Source organism: Acanthochromis polyacanthus, chromosome 17 (assembly GCF_021347895.1).
Source record: "Acanthochromis polyacanthus isolate Apoly-LR-REF ecotype Palm Island chromosome 17, KAUST_Apoly_ChrSc, whole genome shotgun sequence".
In the NCBI taxonomy this organism is placed as follows: Eukaryota; Metazoa; Chordata; class Actinopteri; family Pomacentridae; genus Acanthochromis; species Acanthochromis polyacanthus.
Window position 1 is genome coordinate 12,561,506 of NC_067129.1, and position 25,724 is coordinate 12,587,229.

At 39.3% G+C, this 25,724-nt stretch overlaps 1 protein-coding gene across 2 annotated transcripts; it reads left to right on the plus strand.

Moving 5' to 3' along the window:
* The first annotated feature begins 2,268 nt into the window (after positions 1-2,268).
* On the plus strand, positions 2,269-24,705 carry nectin1a (nectin cell adhesion molecule 1a). Of its 2 annotated transcripts, none has more exons than XM_051937770.1 (10): positions 2,269-2,737; positions 13,912-14,024; positions 15,963-16,221; positions 17,354-17,471; positions 19,083-19,264; positions 19,360-19,477; positions 21,129-21,280; positions 21,418-21,550; positions 21,645-21,708; positions 23,198-23,605. In XM_051937770.1, exons 1-10 carry the CDS (start codon positions 2,686-2,688, stop codon positions 23,258-23,260), a joined length of 1,254 nt encoding a protein of 417 aa, XP_051793730.1. In that variant the 5' UTR covers positions 2,269-2,685; the 3' UTR covers positions 23,261-23,605. The 2 variants fall into 2 exon arrangements, with proteins under 2 accessions (XP_051793730.1, XP_022072052.1); XM_022216360.2 differs by lacking the exon at positions 23,198-23,605 and adding an exon at positions 23,623-24,705 and having other exon boundaries at positions 2,273-2,737.
* The last annotated feature ends 1,019 nt before the right edge of the window (positions 24,706-25,724 follow it).

Genomic DNA, 25,724 nt, shown 5'->3' on the forward strand with positions numbered 1-25,724 from the left:
TGCTTTCAGCACAGGGTGTCACTGTTGGGCCATGAGAAGTTTCATGGTTTTTGGACTTAACTAAGCAAACAGGTAAGAGCCTTCCATTGAATAATTACTGCAGTCATGAATATGTGTCAGCTCCAACAACTTATTTAACCCTAGCTGATGCTGTGAGGAGCTTTTCATTTGTTAAACAACCGTGTCAGAAAACATATCCTGTGGTCATGGAAAGGATGTTAATCTGTTTCAGAAGGGTCAAATTATTGGCCTGAATCAAGAAAAGAACACAACTAAGGAGATTTCTGAAACTACTGAAATCAGATTAAGAAACATCCAACGCATTATAAAAACCTGGAAGAATAGTGGTGAACCATCGTCTTTGAAGAAGAAATGTGGTCGGTGATGTGGTCTGATGAGTCCAGATTTACCCTGTTCCAAAGTGACGGGAGCATCGGGGTAAAAAGAGAGGAGAAGTAATGTGCTGGTCAAGCCTAGTGCCTAAAAGCCTGTGGGGGTTAGGGATATGATCTGGGGTTGATCAGGTTAACAATGTTATATTCCTAAAAAATAAGATCAGCTGTCCACCTAAATATGCTAAAAAAAATACCAGGTCTTTCCATCAATGAAGTTTTTCTTCTCTGATGTCAGGATTCATGGGGTTCACATTGACAATGAGTGGTTCAGGGAACATGAGACATCATTTTCACACACAGATAGGCCTCCACAGAGTTCAGACCTCAGCCCCATTAAGAATCTCTGGGATGTTCTGGAGAAGACTTTGCGCATCGCTTCGACTCTCCCATCGTCAGTGCAAGATGTTGGCAAAAAATTAAGCCAACTCTGGACAGAAATAAATGCTGTGACTTTGTAGAAGCTTATTGAAATGATGCCACAGCGAAAGTGTGCCGTTTTCAAAGCTAAAGGTGACCCAATGAAATATTACAGTGTGTGACCTTTTTGTTTGATGGGCAATATATGAAGAGAACTGTTAGAACTAAGTATCACTACATGGAAGTCACCTGCATCATCTAAAGTCCACAGAAGACAAAAATAATTAAGTATGAACACATCTTCATAGTAGTAAGAAGCTGTGTAAATAATGTGAACCATATTGTAGATAAACCAAAGAAAACATATGCATTTACCCTTTTTATTCCCTTTTCAAGATCACAGTGAATTGTACCAACCCCAGCATGCACTATGAAGAAGGCAGGAAACCATCTGGACAGGTCAGTTACCATAGGCAGATTAGACACATTTACACAATTACAATCCATTTAAGACCACCAAAACTGAGCGTACAGACCCCAGCTAACACTTCACAGTAATGCCGTCTCTTTTCCTTTAATTGATACATTTATCAGCTTTTGCTTCCTTCTCTCAGTTCGTTCCGCAGTTTTCTTCTGTCAGTTGTCACCTGCCTACACTGGATCCCACAGCTAAGCTTTCCTCCTCTGCAAATCACCCTGAACATAAAGACAGCAGTAGTTTTCCGACCATGTGTCAGACCCTTTCATACGTGGGTAATGATTTGCATGAAACAGGACTTGACATTTCATCATTTTATATCCAATGTCACGCTATATATGCGCACTTATAGAGCGACAAGTGACAATTTTGTATTTATCTTTTAAAATATTTATAATCCACAGAGCCTGGGAGCTCTAAGGGGGGGAAAACAGTCATTTCTGCGCAGCATTTAATAATTCATAATGTATTGCTTGCAGTTTACTCTATATGTATCCACTTTTATTGTGAATTACTTGTATTTGTTTCTGTTGTGCTGTTAGTCTGGATAGTTTTTAGCTGTTACACTCAACTTTGTGTTATATGTGAGATCTGCATCACCCCGGTTAGCCTCCTGGACTGTCTCTCTCCCTAAAGGAAAAATATATAAATAAAAGATGAATAAATGATGACATGGTGGATGTCATCCACTCCACAAAAACCCAAGTTCGTGGTTTGTCTCCCTCTAAATGGTTTTGCTTCCCTCAGAGGGCAGAAAGCTGAATAAATAAAATGGTACAAAACTCAAAGAGCAAATTAGTAATTACAGATGATTTTTTTTCCTCCATGACACTTCCCAGGCTCCACAAGCATTAATTGTTCATGTTCATTTGGTCTAAATGTCTGCCAGCAGGGTGTAAAACTGATTTTCATGATTGTGTGGACAGCAGTCGGTGACTCCTGAAGCCTCGTCCCTGTCTGACCTCTTAATTGCGCCTATTGAGTTTGCTCATTTAAAACAGCCTGACTGCGACTTTTTTTTTCCTCTAGATGTGCGCACCAGCCTGCCCTGCCCTCACACAGTGACAGATATTTGTCAGTCAGGACTGAGGGGGAGCAGGCTATCTCGGAAATAATCTGCCCACGCGTTAAGCTGCTTTATCCCCGCCAAGCCTCAGTCGAACAGACTGCTGCAGCTCCGTTACCAGTCAGTGGGAAACCCGCATTAGAGGAGGCGGAAAGAAACAAAAAGTGTCTAAAGGTGCGGTGAGAAGTTTGAGAAATCTCTCCAGGCTGAGAGCTGGTGAATTTATAGGAGTGTGGAGTCGCTTTGACGCACACATGCCCGGACCCTGACGCACGGTCCTGAAGCTGAACCTGCTGCTGCTGTGAGTTCAGACTGGGAGGCAGGAGGCGGAAAACAAGTTCACACTGGGAATTTAACCACAGCGGGAAGCTGGCAACGGTGGTTCGGGCATGGAAAGGACTGGACTTTGGATATTCCTGATAACAACTTGTGTTAATCCAGGTAAGCTTCTCTGCTTTTACCAGCACCTGATTAATAAAAAGTGATGCGAGTCCTGGTAAAGGGTATCATTGAGTCTTTGGTCTCAAATCTGCAGTCACATAAAAAGGCAATGAGGACAAATGAAACAGTGGCATGAACCTGATGTGCTGTGCATTCAGTGTAGTAGGTATCTAAGATTAGTATGACAAAAATCACAGGTCATAATCTGCTTTGTTGTGAGCTTGGCAATTGAAATGCAGTGATCTTTTATTTATTTTTTGTTTGAGTTTAGGCTACTATTCCAATAAATGCTTGATCATTTATATAAATATACAGAGGAAAAGGAGTCTTAAGGTCATTTTACACTAGTGTTTCATATCACATAGAAGAATTTCTATCACTCTAATCATTAGCATCATTATTATATTATTAATCATATAATACCTTTGTAAATGGTTTATATGTTTTAGCAAATACTTGATAATTAATTACCCATTTACTATTGTTTTTAATGACTTGGAATATAATAACATACGCAAAAAAATCTGTCAAATGCTAAGATTTTTTCAACAGCCTCAACTTCAGAATTTTTATTAATGCCAAGTGACCTAAAAAGCATCAAAAAAAGATTATCACCTATTCATGACAACTCATATACCCTTTACAAGTGGCCCATGATGTGTAATAAATAAAGATTAGAAATAAGAAAGGTAAGCTTGCAATTTTGTTTTCAGAAATTTGTTGTTCAGTGTCACTGTGACAATTTTGCTTCTTTCGGTGTGACTGTGACTTCTTGGCGGACTCAGACTCCACTCATTAGCATGTGTGAATGATTAATTCTCTGAAAATACAAAAGGAATAATCGGCTCCCCAGTCAGTCCCACGCATTGTCCAACTGAACTGGTTTCAGTGCGGCCGAAGTCGCACTAAAATGGGGCCGCCCCTGCAAATGGCACTGCCACATCTTAAAGTGTCTGCGTCTGTGTGCGTTTGAATGAATGGACTATCTCTTGCCAAACAGGTGCAGCGGTGTAATCACACTAAGCCGGGGCCAAACCTACAGCTGGCATCAGAGCCGTGGCAGCGTAATAATGGGGGGGACTGTGGTATACGTCTTACGTAATGACAAAAGCGATTGTGGCAGCATACAGATGCCCTGGACTGTTGTGACATCTGCTGTGATTGCTTTTTTCACTCTGCATGTGATAAACCGCCTTGCGCGAGTTGAGCAGTAATTTGCAGGCACGCACACATGTGTGTATGTGTCAGTGTGGTGAGTGTGAGGCCGCGCCATGTGTGTAGGATTGTCATGTTGAAGGACAGAGCCGTGGATTAGAGCCGCACAGGGAGCAGAAGGGTGTAACAACGCGGCTGCTGCCAAGTCCCAGCCTGGTGACTGTTGCTGCAGCGTATCTGTCTTTTTCTGGGTGATGCAGTCTCAGAGCGGCTCTTTGGGCCTGTCAGCCCCTGTAGAGCTGCCACCGGGCTGATGTGGATGCTGCTTGCTGATGTGTTTTCCCATAAAAGTTTGAAAGCCTCCTCTGCAGAGAGACCCAGCAGGGAGAGACAGAGAAAGGCTGACTTAGGGAGACAGACAGACATGATTTTTAGTATAATCCACTGTCCACAGCTGGAACACACAGACGCTACCCCACAGAAATAATCCAGGGCAAACACACGGCCCTTCTGTGCTCTGTCCCTTCTGTTTGTCTCTTTTGTGCACCTGTCCCTGCAGAGTCTACAAATTTATTTCCTGCTCGCCGTCTCTCGGTCAGTTGATCTCCCCCTCCACAGACCTTTTCCTCATTTCCCTCCTTCTCTCCCTCTTGGCCTCGTACTCTCATGTCTCAAACACACATGCAGCAGCCATCATAATCCTGTGAGCTGCCCGCTGAACACCGGCCAAGCGAACACTCCACGTTCCTGCAGTGCCACCGAGATTACACACCCACACTAACACAAAACTTGTGTGGGTGTGTGATGCACGCACGTAAACACACGTGTCACAGATGCCAATCAGAAACAATGACAGATCAGAATCGATTCAGGGTCTATTTCCGTGAGGCAAAAACAGACAGGAGCTGCGTAATTTGGTAGAGTGGATGTCAAAAAGTTAGTTTTCATTGTTGGTTATATTGTCACGATGTGCAGTGTTTTAGCTTGCAGAAATAAAGAGAGCTGTTGTGTGAAACAAGAGTCTAATCACAGCTTTATCTCTGTCACTTTCAGGCTACTTGTAGATACACAGCAGGGAGGTTTTATTTGTAGTTTCATGTGTGTGTATTGTGCGTTTGTCTTCATTCTGGCTCAGGTTTCCCTGCATTGTAAATCACAAGGCCAAAGACACAAACAGGGTGTGTAATCCCCGATCAATCACAGATTTGATGGCCTAAAGATTAAACAGTTAATCTGTCCTCTTTCTCTTTTTCTCTCTGTGCTTTTCATTTTCTCATCTGTTGCATGAGTCTGTTTTTTTTTTACTTCTGGTAGCCAACTGAGTGCAGCTGAAGGAAGATGTTGTCTGTTCGGTCAACCCAGTCTCACATCAAATTGTTACTGTGGTGACTTTGATTAACAGCATCTGTGCAGACACTGACATCAGTCTGCTATTTTTAATCTTAGACACACACCTGTAAATACTTGAAATAATGACTTGTGACAGAACAGCTGACTCTTTGATTTTTTTCTTTGCGCTCTGTTGAATCAGTCTAAACACTCAGTGTTATTAAACTGATGTGCATCTTTTGCATCCACCCCTAAAGTCATGTTTCATTCAATTTCAGACAGGAGATTAGTACAAAAACAACAATTTAACTGACACATTCCCTTGTGTAACCATATTGGGCACAATATTTTCAGATATTTCAATAAATAATATTGTGGGGTCTTATTCTGAATGTTTAAATTAGTCTGATAAATGTTTATAATCAAAAATATTGTAGACTTTTAACCTCAGCATTTGAACCTGTTCGGTGCTATTTCTCTATGGGACAGCACTTTAGCTCAAGGTCTTTTGTTTTAAATGTGCTATATAAATGACAGTGACTTGACTTGACTTATTGTGGGATTAATCTTAAAGTGTTTGTCTTCTAAAGTTAGTTTGGTTTAGACAGGCTTTATGAGTTGCTTTAAGGATAGCTGCAATAATTAGCAGGTTAATTAATTAATCAAATTTATCAATTAAACGTTTAAATACAAAAGGAGGACAAAGATTCAGTGGCTATCTCTTTTCAAAAATAAATACTTTCTTGTTTTCTTGACCTTATTTTGCAGTAAACAGAATATATTTTGGTTTGGGGCTGTTGGACAGACATTTGAAAGCTGAAATGAGCACTCATCAAATGCTAAACTATGAAACTCAAAAAAATAAGAAAGAAAATTAGTAAATTGAAGATGAAAATAATCATTAAGTGCAGCCCTAGTGGTAAGGCCTGATTCTGGATGTTTTAAATCTCTTTAAAAATGTATTTAAATCTTATCCTTAAATCTCTGTTTAAGTCAGATTTTTGCATATATTGTGACATTAATTTCAAATATATTATTCATAACTCATTGTTATGGACACTCTTAAAAATCCATTTTAATCTCAGTGACACTTATCTGGTAAAAAAAGAGAGAAACGCTTAATGTTGATAAGAAATGACAGTGTTTTACATTAGGATTTGGGAGAATGATTCAATAATAAAGCTTTACAGGATATTTAATCTTAAAGCCTACAGAAACACCTGCCACTGCCTCTCTGCTCAAATGTACAAGGAAAAGTTAAAATTAGATTTTCACATAATGACGAAGAAAGAAGGAGGATATCCACTCAGGATATAAACCAATAACACCCTCTGCCGCGCTGTGCTGCTCTTGCTGTTCTTGCATGTCGCTCATTCAAATGTGGAACAATATTTCCATTGTTTTGTTTCGTTCCCATGCTCTTCTCTTTGCCTGTGAGCTGCTGTGTATGCATCATTGTCATGTGGACTGCTGAGGTCATTTCCCATAGACTGAACAAAAGAAGAATGAGAGTGGACGCAGGAGCAAAGAGGAAGGTGGGAGAGATGTGGGGCAGATGAGATATGAGAGAGAGAGAGAGAGAGAGAGAGTGTGTGTGTGTGCAGGGCTGGCCGCTGGCATAAACACTCTATGCCGTTGTTTATAGCCACATCCACTAGAGGGGGGCACACGGTGTGTCATTATTGGTAATTGTCTCCATTGTTTTAAGGATATATTTTTATGAAAATAAATATTTGCTGTTAATCATGTGCATGTGTGTTTTAACCCAATTACAAGCTGTGCACGTGATTTGGTAGTTGCCCTGTGCATGTTTTGGGGCCACAAAAAAAATCTTGCTTAGGGCCACCAAAGTCCTAGGGCCGGCCCTGTGTGTGTGTGTGTGTGTGTGTTTGTGTGTGTGTGTGTGTGTGTGTGTGTGTGTGTGGTAGGTAGAGGCAGTCTCTCTGTCTGTTCTGGTCTCACCTTAAGTCTCTAATCAGTACAGCAACAGAGCTCAGTAGGGGCGACTCACTGGCATGTGTGAGTGTTTGAAAGAAAAATCAAACACAAGTGAAAGGTGTTTTGACTCACTAATCTAAGGCAGGTGGGGGGAAAACAACCAGAAATGAACCACAGATTTCTCCCAACACTATAAAAAAAAGAGGTAAAAATCTAGTAGGAAAATTGTGCAGTTCACAAATTCTGAAAAAAGCAAATAGAAAATAACAGAAAATACCAGTAAAATAATGATATTATACAATATTATTTAAAAAACTAAACAGTGTATTGTTTTACCATCATACAAAAACAAATTACTATAAAAAATATTGCAATGAAATAAAGTATAAAGTAACAGTAAAATAATATATAGACTACTTTTGAATCATTAATTTGTTTTTTTTAAATAAAGACAAATACAGTATATGTAGAATAATTATTTATGCAGATTAAAATACACTTACAATAGTGTAATTGTACACTTAAATGTTGTAAAAGAATAAAATACCATTTGTAAAAATACAGATTTTTGTTATAGTTCTTTAGAGTTTTGGCCTGTTTTTTTTTTTTTTGATTATCGATAATTTATCGGTAATTTAACAGAATAGGAAAAATATGCAAGATAACAGTCACATCTTCCACAAAAAACACAGTTAAAAAAGTAGATAATTTTTCATAGTGCAGAAAATGATGACTATTCTGGAAGAATTTATATAAAGTCACTTCCAGTAACTTTTTAACATCATTTAGCACAAAGATGAGAAGCTCACCTGGTCCTGTGCAGTGGTTTTTTTTACATTTCTCCCTGGGGACAAATTAAGTTTTCTGAATCTGAATCTAACAAAAAATATCCTCCAGTATTTCTAAAACCTGTCACGCAGATGTGGCATCAATCTTTCTGTCTGTTTTCCACAGCCTGATATATTACAATTCTCACATCAGCAGCCATCTTCACAATGCCTGCCGGAAGATCCTTTTATGGCTAACAAGACCAGATTCTTATCGAAATATTGAGGAGAGAGGCATACCTGCAATTTCAGTGATCAACGGGACATGACAACTGAATGTCTAGAAAGTAAAATAAGATAATAAAAAAAGCACATATCATTCTGTTACATGGGGAAGAAACACTTAGATTTGTTTGTATTACTTTAAACTCAGGATGCAGTGATGGAGTCCCTATAAAATAGCAATGAGGAATCGTTTTGGTGGAACATTTGAGTGCAGGGAGCCGAATGCTGTCATTAAAATGACTAATTCCCCAAGAGAACCAAGCAGGCTTGCCTCACTGCACGATCTAAATCTTCATCCCAACTTGACATTTTCAGCATGTAGGTTGCTGCTCAGAGGTTGTTGCTTCCTGTAGTGACGGAGATTGTGAAAACACAATAATGGAAGAGGAGGAAAACAGCAGAATTGACCAAACTGTACCCAAAGTCTACATCCGGTGAGTCAGACTAGCTGTCACCGTACGTTTCATTCATCAGAGATACAACAAGTGACTCATTATGACTTATCTTTCTTGTGGACTGAACATGATCAAATTCTTGTTCACGGTTTGACAGTAAATCAAACTGTGTTCATGAATAGAGTATGGGTGTGAAAATGAAATCTCAAACACTCTCGGTCAAGGTCATACTGGAGAGCTACAAATGTTTCACTCTGCATCCAAACAGCTTCTTTGTTGCTGGTGTTGATCTTCTGTTCTCACAGAGGTGATGCTTTATGTTTTCAGGGAAATAGGTTGTACATTAACTGGCAATGTTTTGTGCAAATGAGTTATCTTGTGAAGAATTTAGAAGAATAGTGTTTGCTTGGTAGAAGAAAGGTGCAGATTACTGCACCTTTTTAACTTCACCTATTTAAAATGAATTGCACATTAATTTTGATGAAGTGATTAAACAAATAAAGGGCTCGAGGCTTAAAAAACACCAACTATTTTAAATGTTGAAAATATTCCAAGACAAACATTTTGTAATGTTGAGCGGTCCATATGTACAGCAGCACAAATTCTCTGATTCAGAAGCACTTTAATATCCTAAATGCTGTAATCTACTCCCACTGGCGGCCTCCTTCCCTCTACATGACCCGCACAAACACACAGTGAATTAATGAAAGTGAGCATGCAAGGAAGGCATAGTGGACTCGTGCTCTAATACAAAACTATCAAACTTATTAACATAACAAAACACATACGGCTCAGGTTGACCTCAATCACGCTGTGATGTCGGTTATATTTTTGATGATTGATGTCAGAAGTTCAGTTTGATCCCAAGAGGCCTCTCTGGGCTTTTATGTGCATGTTTGCATGCATAGAATACGCACAAAAGTATATTAAGTGCTTTTTCTGCAGCCATGAAGTGACCCTACAAATCTCTTAAGGTATTCAGTTAATACACTTTCTGTCATCATAATCTAATTGAGGCTTTGTTTCCGTGCTTTGATCTCTCAGGTGATGGGAAACTAACTTAGCGCAAGCATGCTATGACTTTTCTCTGTGAATTTGTGCATGTTTGTGTCTCATAAATCAGCCTTCAAAACTGAGATTCAGGCTGACATCAGCTAAATTAGAATTCTTGTTCATGTTGAATGAGACACTGATGTGATAGCTCAGTGGAACCAGTGAGATCGTCAGCATATTCTTTTACATTTTGCAGGCTTTAGGTGACAGCAGCGCAGATTCATTGGAGCTTTAGGATTGCAAGGCGTCTGTAACATTTAGTGTGTATTTTAGTGAGAGCTAAACTTTTAAAGGTTGAAGTAAAAAAGTAAAAAAAATGCTGATTTCTGCTGGTGTTTGAGCTTTCCTGGGATATGGGGAGTTGAATTTCAGAGGTCTGTGTGCTTACTTAGAGTTCAGTGGGAATTTCCAAAGGTCTCTTGTGTTTTCAGTTAAAACTTGGTTTGATGTAATTATTTCTTTAGGGAGATATATGGGGAAAAGAATTTAAAACAATTAACCCCGCTGATTCAGACTTAAAGGAGGTGGTCTTGTAACATTTTGAAAAGATTGGAGAGATAATGTCTGATTTGATTGAAATTAACAAATCAAGTTTAGATAGTTCTGCATACAATACGTGGTCTTATTAAGCTTTTCATCATATTTATGCTGGAGAACACACTGTCAAGTTCATCATTTTATTTTAGTGATAAAAAGTGTCTGGTTCATTGGGTTCGCTGGATTAAATGAGCGGTACAGCCGTGTGTCGAGTAGAAATTGGGCTTCCTGTACAAATTCCAGAAAAAATGCAACTGGAACATGTCTTCTGACTACGGAGAAGACACTGTAGTGTTAAAACCTGAGTCATTTTGCAAACTAACAGCCCCAGCCCCTATTTTGGACCTTGAAAATACAGTTGTGTGTCGTCAGCATCACGTTGGTAAAAGATATAAAGAAACACGTGAAGATGTAGCAGTGATGCAGAGAACACGACTGGAGCAAGAACTCAGCCCTGTGACACACCACACATTAAACGTTGTCTAAGCCCATCAGTTGAGCAACAGCAAGATGTACAGACATACAGTGCTGCTGGATAATTACTGGGCAAACTCAGGTCGACGGTTTGTTACATGTCACAGTATTAACAACACTTAAAGCTGACTTTTACACATTCAAATTCAAGCCCTTGTCAAACAAGTTCACACAATGCTCATTAAGCTCATCATCACTGTCACATCATCAGGTAAATCTCTCTTTATTTCACAGTGCACCAGATCTTTTTGTCTGTCACGCCATTCCAATGCTAGCACCAAACATGGTTTAAAACTGGTTTGTCAGAGCTGACGAGGGCAGCGATTGACAGGGAGGCACACATCATATATGCATGTGTCCACAGTATTTGTGACTTAAATTCCATGCTGCAGGTTTAAACAACAAAAAGTCTAATCCTTCATTATTTGATTCCACTATAGCGAGATTTACTTGTATATTCTTGTTATAAAATTATAATAATGTTGTGATTAACTGCTCTTTATGATTTGAAACTACTGTATAACTGTGTGACTGTGAACTCCTATCACCCAATGTACCCAGTAAATTTCCATGACCTAACTTTGACCATGAAAATATAACAAGCTGATCCTGCAAGCAGCCGGTTGAAACTGGCTGCTCAGAAACTGATAATACCAATGTAACTTCTTTATGTGCCTGCTTAAAAACTAAACTGTTTCCACCCATTTCCTTTCACTTGTTCAGACTCTGCTGTGTTCAAGGGATTCCTTGCGCAAGTAAAACTTTGCTTTGACTTAAGAGACGACTCTGAGGATTTTTTTTTGAGAAGTCAGGACTCCGCTGAAGAATTTTTTTGACAATTGTTTTAGCCAACCATGCTTTCAAAACACAGCATTTCATCATAAGCAGATGTCTGTAGCCCTGATTTTGTGTTTTATTTCTCACCGTCTCCAAAAGCAGTCAGACACATTTAAGTGAGCCCAAATTTCTGGCCAGCTGTAACTATTTATGTGTAGAACTGAATACTAAACCCTACAAGGGTTTAGTTGGGCACAAAAATGGCTTTGTTAAGGAAAGAATTAAGACTTTGACTATAGTAACAACCTGCTTAAATTTAAGAAATGATTGTGGTCAAGTTGTGGTCAAGTTGACCAGCATCCCCTCATGCCACAGACTTACATATTGTTTTAGAGTGCGATCTTTAGACTTTTCACTACATATTGCATTGCACAGTGAACTTTCTACATGTAATTCCCAGCTTACTTTATCTATTCCTGTGTGTCAGAACACTTTCAGAGGACCTTGTCAGACTGATGAGCGGCTTCAGTTTTGATGCTGTCAGCCTGGAGTGTTTAGAAGTGGTTGCCTCCGTAATGGAGAGTAAACTAGAACACTGGTGGACTGATCAATATTCCTCCATTAATAACATGGAAATATTGGATGACAGGATGAACCATCAACTATGGCACCTCATTATATCTGATTTTATGCCTCCATGCCAGCAACAGCTGTGGCCGGAGGCACCGTGCTTTTAGGTTGTCCGTCTGTCCGTCTCTCTCGTTCTCATGAACGTCACATCACATCACGGCAACGCCTTGAAGGAATTTAATCAAATTTGGTAAAAAATATTTATCTGCACTCAAAGATCAACTGATTGCAATTTGGTGGTCAAAGGTGAGCGTGATCTCACCAAAAAAATGTTTTTGGCCAAAGCTCTAGAATTCATATGCTAATTATGGCAAAATTTCACAGAAATGTCTTAACGCCTTAAAATGATGAAGTGGAAGTGAAGTGAGGAAGAAATGAGGTCAGAACAAACTCTTACATTATCGTGATGAGAGATCTTTTAAACGTTTGGTGAAATCATTTAAGAAATCAACAGTAGAACTACTACGGCTATGTTTAGTAATGAAAGTAAGAGCGTTTCCACATGTGTAATGTGAAGGGAACTCAAGGGATTGGGAATAAACAACTGTAGCTCGAAGAAAACCACTGATCAGTGAAGCTAAATGGGAAAAAAGGCTTCAATTTGCTGCGAAGCATAAAGATTGGATGCTGGAGCAATGAAAGAAGGTCATGTGGTCTGATGAGTTCAGATTTACCCTCTTCCAAAGTGATCGGCCCATCAGGGTAAGAAGAGAGGCAGATGGAGTGATGCACTCATCATCTCTAGTGCCTACAAGCCTGTGGGGGTTAGAGTTATGATCTGGGGTTGGTCAGGTTCAGCAATGTTATGTTCCCAATGAATGAGGTCAGCTGATTATTTAAGTATGCTAAAAAAAATAACAGGTCTTTGTAAACTGGCAGCAGTTGACATGTCTACACAAATGCTAAACAATCAATTAATTTAAAATTAATATCTCATGAAAATTGCAATGACTCAAATTTAGGATATTTGTCATGCCGCGAGTCTGACCCAGGGTTTATAAATTCATGCTGTAATCCTCGTGTGACAGTCACGCTTTGGATCTCAAGTATTAAAGCTCCATTACATGGTGTAAATCCATTATACAGTAAATATTGAACTAAAGCTTGACTGTGGAAAAATATATTTCAAATTCAATCCTAACATCTATCATAAAAGTTGCAATTGCATATTTTCTTTAAATTGGTGAGCCCCTGACTCTTGCATGAACAATAAGTTAGATTCTTTATTAAAAGTTGGTTGTGAAAAAAAAGAAAATATGCCTTTTTTTAAACTCAGACATTGATTTTTTTAAATAATTTTTTTCATTAAAGATGACTGGTGGATGAGTGTTTGTGTGTGTGTGTGCCCACGCTGTGTAACTACACATGAGAATGAGAGCAGCTTTTGTTCTGGGCTATTTTGTTAAGTGAACCATCATTGTTTTCTATTCTGTATCATGGACAATAATAAGATTATTCTGCACGAACCATCCAGATTAAATATGATGTTAGTTACAAATTCTGTGACAAACACAAGTAAAAACATGTGACTGGTGAAGTGGGTGCAGCTCTGCTGTGGATTTGTTAAAGGGGATCAGTAAGTCAGTGGGAGCAGGAACCAAACAAATCGTGCTTATTTATACCTCCCTCTAATCCGCAGCCTTTGACCTCTGCTCACCTCTCATGCTGTTAAAATGTATCACCTCTGACAGTTCGGCTCGCTTTGTAAGTTGAACGTGTTGCGCCGACTGTGAACAACTTAAAGCGTGCCGCTCTGATGCTGCCAGCACGTGTGAGTCTGTGTGCGCCGACGAAGGCGATAGGAGTTTTATTAACGCCTATGTTTCTCCTCCAGGAATAAATGGACAGACAGTGGAAATGGACGATGGGAAGTCAGGGTATGTTGGCTCAAAGGTGGATCTCCGGTGTCGGTTCATCAACAGCTTCCCGCCTGTCAAAATCTCCCAGGTATGAAAAGAAGTTGTCCATATCAAGAGGTGTCCACAGAATAAAACATCACAGCAAATCACAAAAGCACATGATGAAATTCATACCCAACATAGCCTCCAAATTCCAGATCAATCCAAAAACTGACAGTGTGTTTGTCTGTAATGAAGGAAAAGATTATTATCTGCAGAACCTCTGCAACTTAAACAATTTGCAGAGATTCATAGACATTCTATGAAGAATCCTGTTCCTTTGTGTTAAGAAATTAAGAGACACCCAGTGAACACAGTTCTGTTTTTGCAGGAAAAGACATAGGACTATATTCTTAAAAAATCCTAAGAGTCTTAACTAGCTCCTAACTGACAAAGTTAGAAGAAATTCCTCAAAATAAAGTTTTTGGAGAGAACTAAACAAAATAATTTAGCACTTTACGGTAAATTTAGTAGAGGATTCAAATTAAATCAGACTAATTTTGCAGATGATTCATGTATTAATGCAAAGAAATAAACACAATAGTGAACTTATATTCTTATAGTTGAAAGTTTATAAAGATTCAGTCAAATGCTTTCCATCCAGTAACACTTTACAAGATGATTTGCACACCTCTGTACCACTAAAATCATTTCGCAGCACTGATGAACTTGGAATGAAATCCATCCACTTATCTGTGTACCTACAGCAGCACTAAATGTATTAAATGTAGAAATGTATCTCTTTCAGTTTCTTGCATTAATGAAGTAGCAGATGTCAGTGTTCCTTATTAAAGTGTCTCTCAGCAGCTTAGTGAACAGCTGCTCATAAGAAACTCTTTCTGTGAAACTTTTGCTGATTTATAATAGAAGTCCTCCCTGAACACATCACGAAGTTCATTTCCATTTTGCTTTTTGCTTTTACTTCTTTGTACTTTTGAACTCACCTCTGAACATGCTTACAAAAGATTTAAAGCAGAGAAATGAATCTATCTGCACTGCTAAGGATGGTTGCAAGGAAACTGTAGACATATGTCCTTGCAAATTCCCTTCAAAAACAATGAACTAATTACATGCCCAAAAAAGAAGGTGTCCTTACAACGGCTCTGTCACCGAGACTTTGACTTCACTGTCTTATTTTTCTCACTTTGTCACCACCTGGATGTGCAGCAGGTCGGTCATGTTTTGCATCTGAAGAATCTATACACTATTTTTACCTGTGATATCAGGCTGTTTCCAATGGCAACACTGATCCGATCTCACCTTTGAGAAGCTTTTCTCAGAAATGCAAACCTTTCCTGCTTTTAATGAAATGTATCTTATTGAGTTTACATCAGACATGCCACAGGAAACAAGTAAAAGATAAACTTCACGTACAATGTTTGTGCTTCCAAATTCAGTGCAAAAGCAGAGAAATGTTCAAACTTGGTGTGTTTAAAGATGAGCAGAACCTAGAGGACTAGTTATGCATTTAAAATCAATTTCAAAGACGAGTTTCAGATTTAAACAGTTAACTACATGTCACGTATGACTTAGAATACAAATATTTAAATGCAATATAGGAAAAATTCTCAGATTTATCCCATCCTCTGGGCCAGTGAAATGTAGTCAGAAAGTGCTTCAACAGCAACGTACCACTACAAGTCTTTACAAGCTGCTTTTTATCCCATCCTTTACATGTGTGGGTTGTCTGTGGGGTTTGAAGTAAATCTAAAAATCTGTGGTTGTCTTTGAAAGCTTGCTGTGGTTCACTTAGTCATTAATGATATCAAATATAAACAAAAAGCTGTTTATTTAGTGAGAAAAAACCAACAGTATTATTAGTTGCATGCATCAGTAATGACTGGACTTGACTGCTTCACATTCATGATTCATCTTATTAGTTTGGTGATTCAGGTATCTGTGGCTCATCTAAGACCTTCCACACGTGAGCTGCACTACACACTTTTGTTCCCCTTTGTCATCTCTTTTCTTTTCCTGGTTTACCAAGGTAACATGGCAAAAACTGGTAAATGGCACTAAGCAGAATGTGGCCATCGCAAATCCGTCCCTGGGCGTGTCCGTGGCTCCTCCCTACAGGGATCGTGTCACCTTCAAGAACGCAGCGGTGAGGCGACGGACTCCGACGCTCGAAGACACCACCATCACCTTCTCCTCGCTCCGCCTCTCCGATGAGTCCACATACATCTGTGAATACACCACGTTCCCTGCAGGGAACCGAGAGAACACAGTAAACCTCACTGTCTACGGTAAGACAGACAGACAGACAGATAGGGTGGGCTTCAAGTCAAACACACTTTTAACCCAGACTGAGGATGTTTGATATGAAAGGGAAAGATTTTTTTTAAAGAATAAATTATCCTAGAAACTGTAGATTCCCCTAAAATATTGGTTATTAGAATCTTTAAAGGCAATACAACCCTCTGGGGCCTCTGCTCAAACCCTCTACAACTGTCGTCTGTGGCAAAAAGGTGAAAAAGTTGTGTTCAAAGTAGTGAAACTTAAAATTTCTTCCCATAGTCCCTGTATGGTCTTTGGTTTAGGAGCACAAACCTGAAGTCCTAAAGTTTTACACAAGTTACACAGTTACAGGAGCATCTTTTATGCTTACTTACATTAGCAAGTTATAGTGTGACCGACGTACAGGTCAAACAATTATAGACCTGGCTGATTTTTTCTAAATATCGGTGTTGTTAATTGTTTTTTACTTGTTCCCAGTTAAATAAATAATTCTATAATCTGCTGCTTTGGTTCTCATGCAGTCGCTTCTCTCTGTCTGTGGTCACGAGCAACATCCTGCCCACACAGCTGTGTAATTGGTTACACATCATCAGTATTATCTTTTCAACACTAAAGAATAATTGTTGAAACGTTGTCTTTTAATCAACCATACCTCAGAAATAAGCAAAAGTTGTGTTGGAGTTTGTGTTTGGAACTATCAGTTCAAAATATATTGGAAGTTATTGTCTCCTAGATTACTAATAATCAGTATAGGTATTGTGTAAAAAAAAACAAAACAAAACATACAAGTCAATTCTTAGACATAAATATGAAGAAAAAAGAAATAACGCACTAAATTGTGAGCTTCTGTGGTGGTGGAATGAGCCATTCTGGCTGTTTCCTGTGTCTATAGATGAAACCAAAAATTCATGGCGTTATTGTCGTTATTTCACCAAACTGTGTGGGTTGCACACATCCTGTAGATATTAGATAATGAAGAGATAATTAAAATATCAAGTTTTTGTCCTTTGGGCATCAGAACATGACATTGTTAAAATGTTGGGATGCTGGGTGCTGCTCATATTTACTGAAGGATCAAAGTTACAGATTTTAGTGTTAAACATTATACTCTGTTATGTATATATTTTCATATTCCCTCAGTTCGCCCAACCACTCAGATGAGTCTGTCCACGCCGACACTGGTGGCTCGATCATCCAATCTGAAAACCCCTGTGGCTACCTGCACCTCTTCGAATGGAAAACCACCTGGTACCATCAGGTGAGCGTTAGTGTGTGATTTGAACTCACATTCCCCTTTTTGAAACATCTGGTTACTCCGTCGGATTTATGTGACGATGGGCGCTGGTTTGTCTGTCTGTCTGTCTGTTAGCAACATTACTCAAAAACAGACTAGCTGATTTGGATGAAATTTTCAGGGAAGATCAGAAGGAACAACTGATTAGATTTTGGCAGTGATGTGGCTTTTAGTCTGGAACCACGGATTTGTTAAAGATTTCTGTATCATTGTGAGATAGCAGCACGGCGTCACCGTAGCTATGACGACAAGTGAACACTACATCAGCTTCCTGCTGACGATCACATGATTGCGATCCTGCTACAAATCAACCGCTATGGACTCATCGGGACTTCTCCGTCGAAAATGATACAAGGAACAACTGATTAAATTGTGGGGGTGTTTCTGAATCCCATCAATTCCCGCCACCGCTACATTTTTAGGTCACTCGATTCAGTATCTGTACATAACGTACACGTGTTGAATGTGTTAATTTCTTGAGATAGAAGACAAACCACTTCTTTCCAATTAAGCAGTTTATTTTCTAAATGTCAGTGTCCCAAAAGAATTGTGTACAAGGACCTTTTCTCTTTGGAACAGCCTCCCAGAAAAGGATAAAATCAAAAGTTAACACAACATTTTATTCAGTCTAGTATTGTGTGATAGGTCATAGATATAAACATCTACTTCAAATATTGAAATGTGATTGACTGAAGGTGGGGATAAACTGTGGTTTAGACTTAGTTCTCCCATTAGTTGTTGCACAGATATGTCCATATCTTTTGGCACATGATTCATACAGGAGCCACACCCTGTAAAAAAATTTCCTCCTGCAAACTTTTTCCCGCTTTCTACCAGTTAGTATTATTCCATTGTTAGCTAAGATGTGATGCAGCCATTAGTGGTATCGCACAGGAAGGATACAGGTATCACTTAGGGAGGATTATTATGGTTACCTCCCTCAAACAACCTTGGGTTAGCAGTTTCAGTAAAATGATTTGCTACATTATAAGAAAATAGGAATGTGTTGTGTATCAAGGCCAAAGCTCTATCTTTGTTAGTGTGTGCATGTGTAGAAGAAGGAGCTTTATTTTTTTAAATTTTAAGCGGCTGTAACTTTCCAGCCTGACCTGTCTGTGTCCGTCAGAGCTTGGAGTTAGCGCTTAGCTCCATCTCTTCCCTTTTAAAGGTCAAGCACAACTCATGGATTCATTGCACATTAAATGGCTATTATTATCAATATTATAACACTCATATGTAATATCAATTTCAGCGTTCAGTTATTAGTACCTTCGTGAGATAAAAATCCTAACAGGTTTCAGTGTTCAGTTAGTAGTGCCTTTGTGAGACAAAAAAAAATCCTAACACATGCATAACACACGCCTGTGCTCTGCGCAAGGTCATTTTGAATTGCAGCATAATAACAAATGCTGCATGTCTACAAAAATGCTGCATTTCTGACAATGCCGTATGGGGGAATGAACAGCCTCTCTGAGTGCTTTTCTTGTTATAAATGTTTGCCCCTCTTGAGCTCAGTTTACATGTGTATCTCTGCATTTCTGTGCCATGACACCACTTCCTCTTTGCTGTGAGCAGGTGGGAAACGAGGGTGCCAGGAGAAGTGACCACCAGAGAGTACAAAAACTCTGATGGGACGTTCACTGTTCAGAGCGACTACGTTTTGGTTCCCAACCGAGAAACACACAAGGAGACGCTCACCTGCGTCACCACCTACAACGAGGAGGTTTACACTGACAGCGTCACTCTCGATATTCAATGTAAGTCTCCCTTATATCAATAACAATTCAATGAAATTGAAAGTGAGACGTTGTGTCGTGACACTATTATTTGTATCTGTTTGTATATGCACCAGATGAGCCAGAAGTTTTGGTGGACGGCTATGATGGAAACTGGTATTTGAACAGAGAGAACGTCCAGCTGAGCTGCCAAGCTGATGCCAACCCAGCCGTCTCTCTGTATCAGTGGAGACTGTAAGTGCAGCTCTGTTCGTTTATGTTTTGCACACATTTACTGTTTCTTAATTTGAGGGCAGACAATTTCCTTCATCAGGCTAATGTCTGAAGCTGTTTCTGGTTCCTTTATGTGCAGTACTTTACTCTGTCATGTGGCATAGATGTGAAAATTGCAAGAAAAGATCATGAATGCCAAATATAAAAACACTTTTCATCTTAGCCCATTAATGGGTAAGTAAACAAATTCTGTAATCATGCAACCTTATTGTTATTCTAACTATGCCTTCCAAGCAAAGCCTTCAAGTCACCTGCCTCACTGATAATTTAGCAATAGTCCATTTAATCTAAATGTCCAACACATCAGCCCACATGTCGGCCAAGTGGAAATAAAAGGACAGTGAGGGAAGTTATTTACAACTTAGATCAAGCGAAAAGCATTTAAGCCACTGCAAAAACAACAGAAAACCTGCTTTGTACGAATCTGGAGAAAGTGAAATGCCATTCTTTAAAAGAAAGCAGTGAACACAACACACAGCCTGAACGCTGCCAAACTGCAACTGGAACCGGATAGATCTCTTCCATGGGTCTTTGTTGTTCCGAGCAAGTGGAGGTAGCTGCCATCAACCATCCGCTTCGGGAAGGGAGAGGCTTATGTGACATTGTCAGGCTTTCTTTGTATTAGCTAGCTTGACAAAATCTGAAACCCCAGTCGGAAATGATGGGGATCACAAGGGTGGTTATCAATTTTCTTTGTTCACCAGGCTTTCTGAACAATCCTCTGTGGGCGCTCTCATATAAGGAAGCGTTTATGTGACTCTTCTTTGACTGCAGATATAACATATTTCCTCAGCTAAGAATCTATATCACTATGATCAGCAGAAGAATTGGTGAAAGGGTGGCACCTTTTACAGACGATTTACATCCCAAACTCACAAGATACATGTAGAGCATAAGCTACAATGGTGATCTTGCAGGCTAAAAGACACTAAAATCTCTGGCATTAGGCTAATCATATATCACTAACACATTTATCTCACTTTGTTGTACAGCCCTCAGGAGGAACATAGGAGAACAGAACAAAACACACTGACAGATAGCACTACGACCGTAACACCAACAGAGAAAGCATTTTATTGCTACTTTGGTATACTCTATTGATCCTGCAAGTGGAAATTCTCTTTATCCCATTTGGGGGTAGCATAGGGTCAGCCACATTAAGGCACTAAGCAGATAGGATAAAGGGCCTTGCTTAGCGTGGTGGTGCTTGCTAGGGCTTGAACCTCCGGCCTTCCGATTAGTAGCCCAAAGTCTTAAAAATGTAACCCCTTATAGGACTAGTGTCTTAAATTAAGTGGAATCTAGGAGCATAAATAAATACATTTTCATGTAAGCATAATGGCCTGTATCAATGAATCGTTTTGTTTTCAGTAGCTTGGAATGAGCCCTTCATATCTATACTGGCTCTAAAGACGACCTTTAGTGTTTTTGCACTGAAGTGGCAGCCACTGTGGGTTCTTCTATACAATTTAATACAATTTCTGCTGCCTGTAGGTGTATTTTGTGTCCTCCTAGGCCTGGATCGCTGCTGTAATTGGCTTTGCTACGTAGCCTTTGTTTCACAGCATGTGCACATTTCTTATTCGAGCCTTATTTCCTGTGTTCTGCACAGTGTTAACGGCTCCATACCGACCAATGCTGAGATCCGAGACAACGTCCTCACCTTTAAAGGACCAGTCACATATGATCTGCAAGGAACCTACGTGTGCGATGCAACCAACAGCATCGGGACTCGATCAGCCTCCGTGGAGGTCAGCATCATAGGTACGGTCACCTGACTTCATCTAACTTTCAATATTACTGCTTCTGTTCACTTTTTTTTTTTTACACATATCTGAGCTCCAAGTTGCTGAAAACAGCGAAAGTTGTTATTGATATGAGTGTTTGTGTTTTCTCTTTAGAAAAGCCACTACCACAGATCGCAACAAGTGATGTCATCAGTGTAATTGCCTTATTATTGGCTGCCGGAGTGCTCATGGGCATCACTATCACTGTCCTGGTGCTCAAGATAAGAAGTAGAAAAGACAGCTCCTCGTGTGTAAACAGTCTATGATTTCTCCATCCTTTTGCTTCGCATGCTTCAAAGTGGTTTCCATCCGCATGACATGTTTTTATTCTCATTGATCAGAAGTGACTCTCCGTCCAGAAAACTGTCCCAGCCGATAAGGAAAAGACCCGGAGACGATATCCAGGTAACCTTTGGGCTGTGTTTTGAATTTACACATTCATTAGCATATCTTAGCAAAGATATTGTGCATTTATTAAAGCAGCTCTTATTGAAGATTAATCTTGATTTATGTAGATGCACAAAGAATGGGCTTTTTCTAGAAAGTACTTCCGCTGAAAATAACATATTGTGTTCAGTGGATGTGAATTTTATAAATGTTCTTCCTAAGCTAAAATACATGACCCAACTAATTATTTGTTTTTGTACTTTCTCTGGTAATTAGATAAAGCAGCATTTTAATAATTTGAATTTAAAAAGTTATCAAGTTTCGAAGAACAATAAAGCCAAATATACAAGCCTAAATACAAATATACTTATTTATTTAAATAAGATCAGCTCTACTGCAATCAGCACACTGTAATACCAGTTCTGCAAATATAATTATATTAAAGCAACAAAAAGCTTCTTGTATTGATTCGCCTGATAGGCAAAAAAAAAGTATAGCAGTTCTCGAGAGTAAACTATAGTTGGATTCTTGCTGAAACAACAATGATAAAAACAACTGCTGGATTTACTGTGAGCACAACAGCTTGATTGGCAATGATTTGACTGCGGAAATTGTGAATTTGCGAACAGCATCTCTTGCTTTTAGAAGCACATTCAGGTTGATGAGGTTACCTTAGAACACAATGACACATCAGAGGAAGTAAATAATGAATAGACTTACTGCGGCTGTGTCACCTGCGCAAATGGTGCACAGCGTTGGCTCCTGCTGCCAAGTGTTTCCGTGAAAGAACCTGAGATGTTGTGTGAAAGCAGATTTCTAGATCTGTATAATGCTGCACAACCATACACTGCCTCTGTGTAAAACTGAGCCCAGGTGAACCACTTATTTCATAGATGAGTTGGCCATTATGTGGGTAAATGTAATAACACAATGTGATATATAGAAGTTCTTCTTCTTACTAAAAATATGCTTACATTTTTCTTATTACAATTTTTTTATATTGGTGATGTTTGGACATTATATGGGCTTATATAGAGGTTTCATACGTAAATATATTTCTAGGAGGTAAACTATGTGGCTAAGCATAAAATGCATTTTTTCTGCTGCCATGAAAAGGCTAAAGCACTGTAGACTTTATTGTGAGTGCTGATGTCCTAATTTGCTAACACTGAGGTCAAAACAAATTCAAAACCTTTTTTAAAAAGTCTTGAGGATTGCATTGTCTTCATCCGTGCTTACATGCCAGCAGTGCGCTTATCTTTGTTGATGCAATGCTACATTTATTTGCATGATAACACTACCTATTGAGCAGTTGTTGGATTGCCTGCTTCCTCATGCATGTGCACAAGAATAAAGAAAATCAAGGTTGACTCATTGTTCCAGAGCACTACTAGGAGTATGAAACTACCTTTAAGTGCAAAATATATGTAAGACACACAGTATATCTGGTGCATGCCATTTATAGAGAATTTATATTGTTTCTAATTTGGACAAATGTTTTTTAAAGGTCCCATATAGTGAAAATCCATTGTTATTGTATTTAGTTGTTGTTGTACCCTTGGAGGTGTAATGTATAACGTATAGGATATGAAAATGTTTACTTCCGCTGTTCCTCAAGACCCCTCATAATAGCTAGTATCCCAGCTTTACACACCGGAAGAGTGCGACCCAGGTGCTATGCAACATTTAACTAACCACTAGACCTCGAGTTTTGTTCCTTAAGGAGGCGGGAACAGCTGCAGCTCATTGGTTTTCAGTGCAAAACAGCCTGAAACACACAGTCATGGTAAACTGAAGCATCTTTGCGGTAATGTAAGGTGAAAAGCTGACAGACACACTACGAAAACATGTGAGATTTAGCTAGACTTAATTCATTTGTTGCAAAGGGACACAATATGGGACCTTTAGTATCTGTCTGTCCTTTCTTCGCAGCATTCAGGACGTTTTTACGAAGAACTTCCGAACACAGCGGACTACGTGAGCTACAGACTGGCCTGCAACAAGGAGGACTACCCCGAGCCCTACTCCCCTCCCATCAACCCTCCTTTGTCGTTTCTGCCCCAACACCCCTACCAGTCCTCACAGCCAACCCCTGCAACGAGCAGCAGCAGCAGCAACACCACGTCCAAAAACACCTTCTCTCCTCCTTCGCACACCACGGCCATCTTTAAATACCCCTCAGTGCAGGGTCTATCCTCTCCTCCCCCCGGAGTGGCAGCGTACACTTTCCCTAAAGAGCAGTATGTCTGAAGCAACATCTTCTTACAGGTTCTCCAACGAGCCCAATGAAACAACACAATTCAAACCCCAATGTTTCCTAAGAGGAGGTTGGAATACGTGGGACATTTAACCCTTGATGGACTATACAGGCGTTGTCTCTGGACTGTCTGCACCACTGTGGAGCTCTGCAGCTTTTGGGTTTTGGACTCGTAATAAAGTCCAGCTTCGAAACTCTCCTTTGTCTCATCTTTTACTGTGTATTATTCTTTGAAAAGGGAACCATGTTTAAACTGTAGGTTATAGAAAAGTCAAGTGAAAGGTGACTTTCATTTTATAAGCGTATATTGCATGTATGTTTTTTTGATTGCATCAAACTGAATGGATGGGATTATCTTTAGATGTGGTTGACTCCCTACTTTATCCTGTTGGACTACCTTTTGTAAAAAAACAAAAAAAAAAAATACAAAAAAAATACAATTTCCTCTGATGCCCACTGTCTTTATCCTGTGTTGTGCACAATGACAATCCCTTTGCTGAGAAGCACCTGATGTTACCTTTTGGTTTTACCTCCTGTTTTAATGTAATACTTCTATTGTGCTTGTATTTTGTATCATTTACCGTTTTTCTTTGTAAAGAAAAAAAGACATTTTTATTTACTGACGATTTTGTCGAATTATGAAATTGATGTTTTTATTTGTGGCATTTGTGGGTTTCAGTATTCATTGACACTGGTTGTTGGATGAATTTCTAGCATTTAAATAAAAATAACTATGCGCACTTGCATCACACCGAAAACCACAAGCCCATGTAATGTTTCTTCACCCTAAATAGGATTTAGAAGTTCACAATGGAATAAAACCACAAGCTGATGGATAGCAGAGCTGATCAGTCCACCAATATCTCAGCAATAACTGGACGGATTGCCATGAAATTCTGCACACATTCATTGTTCTCAGAGGATGACTTCTTGTGTAGCGAGTTCACGGTTTCATTTATTCTGTGTATCATTAAATTTGATGGAGGCCTCAGCAAGTTTATGATGCCACAACTTTTCCTCTAGAGCCATCAAGTCAAAAAGACTAAAGCCTGCAACTCACTGACATTCCCTTCAGTTTTTGCAGTACTTTGTGTTTCATGCTAATAAGCAAACATCACCATTAGCACACTAAACTAGCACTGCTTTGGAGAAAAGCATTTGTCAAAAAATAAAAACATTTCAAGGCATTACAGTCTGTTTAACATCAGCTTGGTAGTATTGTCATTGTGCTCATATACAGATGGAAATCTGTAAAAAATTAAAGGAACAAACAAGATATGATACATTAATATGATGTTTGCTTACCATTTTCCAAAAATGCATCTTGCCTTTGTTCTCCAAGACTGCAGACACTTGATCCAAGCCTGTATTGGAGGGATGAAGCACCATTCTTCTGAAATATTTGGGGTTTTGGTGATTGTGGTGGAGAGTGCTGTCTAACACATGGGTCCAATATCTCCTATCGGGATTCAATGTCTGGTCACTCTTGAAGAGACCACTCTCATCAGGATAAATGCTTCATCATAGGATAAAGGTGATCATTCAGAAGAACTTTCAATGCATTTGCAGAGACACTTTCCTCGAACAGGACAAATGGGCCCAAACCATGTCAGTAAATGCCCCTACAGCATAATGGAACCACTACATCCCCTCAGTGGGATTCAGGGGTTCAGGGTTTTCCTTTAATTTGTCACCCGTCTGTAGCTCAGAGAGTTGTCATGGGCTCACACCACCATGCACCCACTGATTGGCTTAAACCTTCAAAGCTTGAGCCAAT

Excerpts from the sequence above, each read along its gene's own strand:
- nectin1a (XM_022216360.2), top strand. The coding sequence starts at position 2,686 with ATGGAAAGGACTGGACTTTGGATATTCCTGATAACAACTTGTGTTAAT. Across the intron at positions 14,025-15,962 it reads CGCCTGTCAAAATCTCCCAG|GTAACATGGCAAAAACTGGT; the intron begins GTATGAAAAGAA and ends TGGTTTACCAAG. Across the intron at positions 16,222-17,353 it reads AGTAAACCTCACTGTCTACG|TTCGCCCAACCACTCAGATG; the intron begins GTAAGACAGACA and ends ATATTCCCTCAG.